General features: G+C 40.4%; 2 protein-coding genes across 2 annotated transcripts; both read right to left on the reverse strand.

Moving 5' to 3' along the window:
- Positions 1-2,392: 2,392 nt before the first annotated feature.
- Positions 2,393-3,947, reverse strand: LOC117140413 (odorant receptor 67c). The gene is made up of 4 exons (XM_033303287.1): positions 2,981-3,947; positions 2,722-2,920; positions 2,508-2,663; positions 2,393-2,452 (listed from the first exon to the last, which is right to left on the reverse strand). The coding sequence occupies exons 1-4, from the start codon at positions 3,778-3,780 to the stop codon at positions 2,393-2,395; spliced, it is 1,215 nt and encodes a 404-aa protein (XP_033159178.1). The 5' UTR covers positions 3,781-3,947.
- Positions 3,948-4,260: 313 nt separating this feature from the next.
- LOC117139242 (odorant receptor 67c-like) lies at positions 4,261-5,030 on the reverse strand (the record flags this gene model as incomplete). The annotated part of the gene is made up of 1 exon (XM_033301452.1): positions 4,261-5,030. A coding segment is annotated over exon 1 (603 nt), but the record flags the coding sequence as incomplete, so codon positions are not given.
- Between the last annotated feature and the right edge of the window lie 884 nt (positions 5,031-5,914).

Consider the following 5,914-nt stretch of genomic DNA (forward strand, 5'->3'; position numbering starts at 1 on the left):
ATATCAGTAATTTTTTTCCACTCCTCTGATTTCTAAAAAGACGAAACGAAATGTTTGCCCCGATGGGGGAAAAATGCGACAGGAAATATGATCAGCGAAAGGAATAGACGCAATGGGCAGAAAAGACGGTTCGATAAAAGGACAACAGACACTTTTAATGAACTGAGAATGGAGACCTAGATGAAGGTAAAAGAACACAAGATAACTTGCCTAATTGTGTGCAATTTATGTTTTATAAGGCATCTTTAGTAGTAAGTAGAATCATGAAAAATATATATGATGTACTTATGTATTTAATATGAGCAATATTACGAACCTTAACTAACTGCTCTTTTTGCTGATGAAAATAAAATTTTCATCATTTTTGCAAACATAATAGTGTTACTATTTTGCGATAGTATATTACTTGCTTGCATTATATCTTTCACTTCTTTTTTAATAACGTACAGTTGACTCGCCAATGACTAATCATTGGCCTGACATTAGCCGCCTTGTTGGCCCCGTACAGTGAGCCCGCAATCCTGGCATAAACAAGGCAAATCGGCAATAAATCAAAAATCAATACAGTCAACTCAACGCCATTTTGCATTCGATGGTGGGAGTTAAAGGGCGTCAACAGAAACCAATACAAAGGACATAAGTAAATCTACGTTGGCCCTCTCGCTCACTGCCAGTTCATCCGTCTCTGTCTGTCTCCGCTGGCTGACAAGAAATGTTAGAAAAGAAACAAGCCGAAGAAATCGGGGCCGGGGGGTATAAAAAACAGCATCCACCCGCCAGGACACAAGTCCTGAACGAAGGGAGGAGTCAAGCCAAGGGAAGCTTGAAAAGAAACAGAGTTGGAGAGAAAAAAGAAAATAAAAAGTAAATTCAAAGCAAACGAGACTAAAATTATAAAAATTGCCCTCCTGGTGGTTCAGAGTGTGCCTGTGCCCACCTCCAAAGTTTCGTCCTGCTGCTCCTGATGATGATGATGATGATGGTGATGAGGAGGACAAGGACCAAGGACCAAGAGCAGGACCAAAACGAAACGAACGCGATTCCAATACGGGACATCAACGTCACTGAGGGTGGATGGTCCGAGTTCGAGTCCATATCCTGGGGGTGGTACATAAGGACCTTTCCCTCCCTCCTCCCTCCTTTATATGCAGGAGCCATTATATACACACAGCACTCGCTTCTTCGCCTTGTGTATACACTATATAGCAATGGCCCGCAGCGTCAATGGACCAAAATAATAACGACTAACGGCCTGTTAAGGGAAAATGCAACGAACTATGGGGCAGGGGGCTTGGCCCAATGGGGATGGGGCCTAAGGGGTGGGGGCACGAATGGGGCAGTGGATGGGGACAGGAGGCTGGGTGGCCAAGGTTTTTTAAGTGGTCGCGCGTGACGTGCACATCGGAGTTGTGCACCGAAAAAAATTAGTAACTATAATTATTAGTATTTATAAAATGACACAATGAAGTAAAATATTTAATTCTTAATAAATGGTATGAAAATAAGTTATTTAACTCGCAAGTTAACTTTTTAAAACTATGGACTTGTCGTAGTATCTACATACATCCATTCCTTATAGCCAATAATAAATATGAACCAATTCAAACAGAAAGCGCATTAATTTGTTCCAGTGCACGGAAAGTTGTGACATGGAGGGCATCTCCTGCTGACGTGGTATTTGCCAGCTCCGACTCTGATCGGTTGGCCGCCATGGCAAAACAAATTTTTATACCACCCCCGCCCACTTATTTGCACACAAAACTCTTGTTACTAGCTGCCATTATGATTTTGAAAAGCCATTGCCATTCCACCCCCTCACTCTCGACCATTTTTTTCTACACCCACCCGCACCGCTCCGCTCCGTTTTTGCTCATTGAAAAACTGTGAAATTTTATAATAAGCATTTTTTTGTTGGTTGTTGCTGCCAGATTATTGTCGATGATTGTGATTGCGTTTTATGTTGTTCCTTTTATTACCAGGTCAGAACGGGGAGTTCTCTTTTGGCTGGATGGTATCCCCATTTGCTGCTTTTATTTGCGTCCCCGTTCTTGGCGCTTTTTTATGTGGATGGTGCTGTAATATTCCTTTTGAAAAAAATGCCATTTTTGTTTGGCTCGTGTGCCTCTACAGATGCCGGATTTTTGTGCTCGGCCAGGCGCTATTGGTCTCCATTTAAGCTTATTAATTTTAAATGCGATTTTTAATTAAATATTATCAAAGCGTGTCGAGGGCGTCATTAAGTTTGAATGCCTTAGATGTAGCGATTGGCGTTGATTTGCAGGGAAGAGCTGTGTTGGGTAGATTGTTGAAGGGATTCTGAAAATCCCTATTAACGATTCGATTTGCAGCAAGCGGATGAATTGAGATGGGCAGAGAGAGGCGCTTTGCTAATTCAATTATTGCTGTATGTGGTTCTAAGTAAGGCAAAAAATTGATACGACATGCTGATGACCTGGGAAATATAATAATAGTAGAAAAAATAAAAACTATTTTACATTTCCTCAAACCTTCATATAGGTAACCAAGGATATGGGCGGAAAAGTCGGCGGTCTTATTGAAGCTGGTTTCTGACTTCTCATGATTAGTAACTTCAACATGGTGCAATAGGATTTGCTGCACTGAAACCACTTTTGATTGTAAGCGGCATCTCCCACTTTCAAGCTCTACAAATTTTTGTGAATTAGAAGTATATAACTACATAATGTTTTATTTAAACCTTACCGCGGCAATTAAAGTGTCTCCATAGTAGCACACCATAAATACCTGAACCATAGAGGTCATCAAAAAAATACAGTAAATAATAATCACTTCCACTGTTGATTCGGTGACCTGAAAGGCTATGAAACAAATCTGCATGGATGCCATAAGGAAATTAAGCAGCAATGAGAAACTATAAAGGTCGTTGACGTGTTCGCAGAGTCTAAAGAAATATATTTAAATGAACATGAATTTGGAATATGCTGAAGTATATTTCACTCACTTAAGGCACTTGTCATGGTATCTGATAATGCCAATAAGAAACTCTATATTCTCTTTGTCCTCATTCGAATTACATGGATGATCCTCTAATCGCATGGATATATAATTAAAGTGCATACATATCTGGGTAATTACTACGACGAGCAGAAGATCGGCGCAGAGAAAAGCGATACCCGCTAGATAGGCCCCATGGGCTATATCCCAGTACACGATCCAGTATATCAAATTATTTTTCGTGGCATTGAAGGGAAACCAGATGAGGAAACCAAAATTTCGATCAAAGGTGTCGTAGCCCAAGAAATTAAATTTCACGGAGGCCTTGATGGCCGGATAAAATGAGAACGTAGTCGTATAGGCCAGGCAGAGGAAGGTGAATATATTGATCACACGTTTCATGGTCTTTTCAAAGTTCGCCAATTTGTATTCCTTCTGCCTTGCCAGGGTTTTCGGATGCATATCCTCCAAATCATCGAGTAGCATAATTAGTGTTTTCTTGCCTCTAATCATGGCAGCTTGCTTAAAATCAGCAACCAGAGAAAATCCGATACATGGAGCCACGGCAATGGCCAATCTAATGGTTTCAAAGTCCTGAATCGAGTTGTAGAAGAATACCAGTTCGCCGATCACCAACAGATTAAAATTTATGAATCCCGCATATAGATAGATCTTGAAGAGAAGCGATTTCAGTGGATTCGTGGATCTATGAGCGTAGATATCCTCTCCAATCGTTCTGTAAAACTGTACTGGCACTCTCATCAATTCCATAAAGGTCCTGGCTGTATTGTCCTTCACCGTTTCCATTTAAGTTTTTACTTTTTGGGGAACTTTACAGAGAAAATTTCGAATAGAAACTGTTTGTGGTCAGACCTTGGCGTTGGTCTTATATAGTGGGCGGCGGTGGGCGTGTCTGCTAAGTTTTTATGCCCCATCATGTCGCGCCTTGAAAAGTGTTGATAATTGTGCCTAAACTTTTAACTAACCGATGTAATTAGCTGTGAACTTTTCTCACTTCTTACAACCAGCTGAAAAGGTTCTCAAAAGGGAAAAGCCAGGGAGGCTAGGAGAACAGGAGTCGACCTTCACCGGCCACTAATCAACATGAATTGCAACAAAAGATGTCTGCATCTTGGCACCTGCATTGTACACTGAACCAAAAGTGTGGAATGTCGAAACAAAAATGTGCAATGTAAGTAGATTTATATAATAATTTAATATATAATATTGACCAAGTTTTGTAGTTAGTTACTGTTATTATATATTAATTTTATTATTTTTTTTTATATCCCAGTACACGATCCAGTATATCAAATTATTTTTCGTGGCATTGAAGGGAAACCAGATGAGGAAACCAAAATTTCGATCAAAGGTGTCGTAGCCCAAGAAATTAAATTTCACGGAGGCCTTGATGGCCGGATAAAATGAGAACGTAGTCGTATAGGCCAGGCAGAGGAAGGTGAATATATTGATCACACGTTTCATGGTCTTTTCAAAGTTCGCCAATTTGTATTCCTTCTGCCTTGCCAGGGTTTTCGGATGCATATCCTCCAAATCATCGAGTAGCATAATTAGTGTTTTCTTGCCTCTAATCATGGCAGCTTGCTTAAAATCAGCAACCAGAGAAAATCCGATACATGGAGCCACGGCAATGGCCAATCTAATGGTTTCAAAGTCCTGAATCGAGTTGTAGAAGAATACCAGTTCGCCGATCACCAACAGATTAAAATTTATGAATCCCGCATATAGATAGATCTTGAAGAGAAGCGATTTCAGTGGATTCGTGGATCTATGAGCGTAGATATCCTCTCCAATCGTTCTGTAAAACTGTACTGGCACTCTCATCAATTCCATAAAGGTCCTGGCTGTATTGTCCTTCACCGTTTCCATTTAAGTTTTTACTTTTTGGGGAACTTTACAGAGAAAATTTCGAATAGAAACTGTTTGTGGTCAGACCTTGGCGTTGGTCTTATATAGTGGGCGGCGGTGGGCGTGTCTGCTAAGTTTTTATGCCCCATCATGTCGCGCCTTGAAAAGTGTTGATAATTGTGCCTAAACTTTTAACTAACCGATGTAATTAGCTGTGAACTTTTCTCACTTCTTACAACCAGCTGAAAAGGTTCTCAAAAGGGAAAAGCCAGGGAGGCTAGGAGAACAGGAGTCGACCTTCACCGGCCACTAATCAACATGAATTGCAACAAAAGATGTCTGCATCTTGGCACCTGCATTGTACACTGAACCAAAAGTGTGGAATGTCGAAACAAAAATGTGCAATGTAAGTAGATTTATATAATAATTTAATATATAATATTGACCAAGTTTTGTAGTTAGTTACTGTTATTATATATTAATTTTATTATTTGAATGTTTTAAACATTTAGTTTTGCATTAAGCTTCAGGAATCCGATAAAAATGCACCAATTAAGTTCAAATCCGTTAAGTTCATTCATGCCTAGCTCTCAAACAAAGGGCCCCAAAAGGTGTGGCAATGAAAAAGGACTACTCTACTTTGGACCATAATGAATGTGTTGAATGAAATGAAAATAATTTTTCTTGTTATCCTGCCTCGGCAGGAGCACAAATTGAGCGGAAAATAACTAATAAAGTCGGACGTGGATGGAGGCCATGAATAAAATGCAAGGCTCTCCCAGGCATTTGCCAAGATTATGGCTGGGAAATTGTGGGTGGGTAGAGTGGTGAAAATTCAACCAGCCATAGAGCATTAGAGGGAATAATGGGGCGGAGGTAGGTGGGGTCAGAAGGAAGCCTTCGCCGGGCACGTGCAAAATGGCAGCTGAAAATTGAAATGCTGCCGATGCCACAATGGGTAATTTTCATTTCAATTTTCACAGTTTTCCTCCACTCCGCTGGTCTGACAATTTTTTGCTCATTTGCAGTTTGCATTTGAGAATTGAACTTGTGCCCGGAGCGAACAATGATG

This window comes from Drosophila mauritiana, chromosome 3L (assembly GCF_004382145.1).
Source record: "Drosophila mauritiana strain mau12 chromosome 3L, ASM438214v1, whole genome shotgun sequence".
Lineage (NCBI taxonomy): Eukaryota > Metazoa > Arthropoda > Insecta > Diptera > Drosophilidae > Drosophila > Drosophila mauritiana.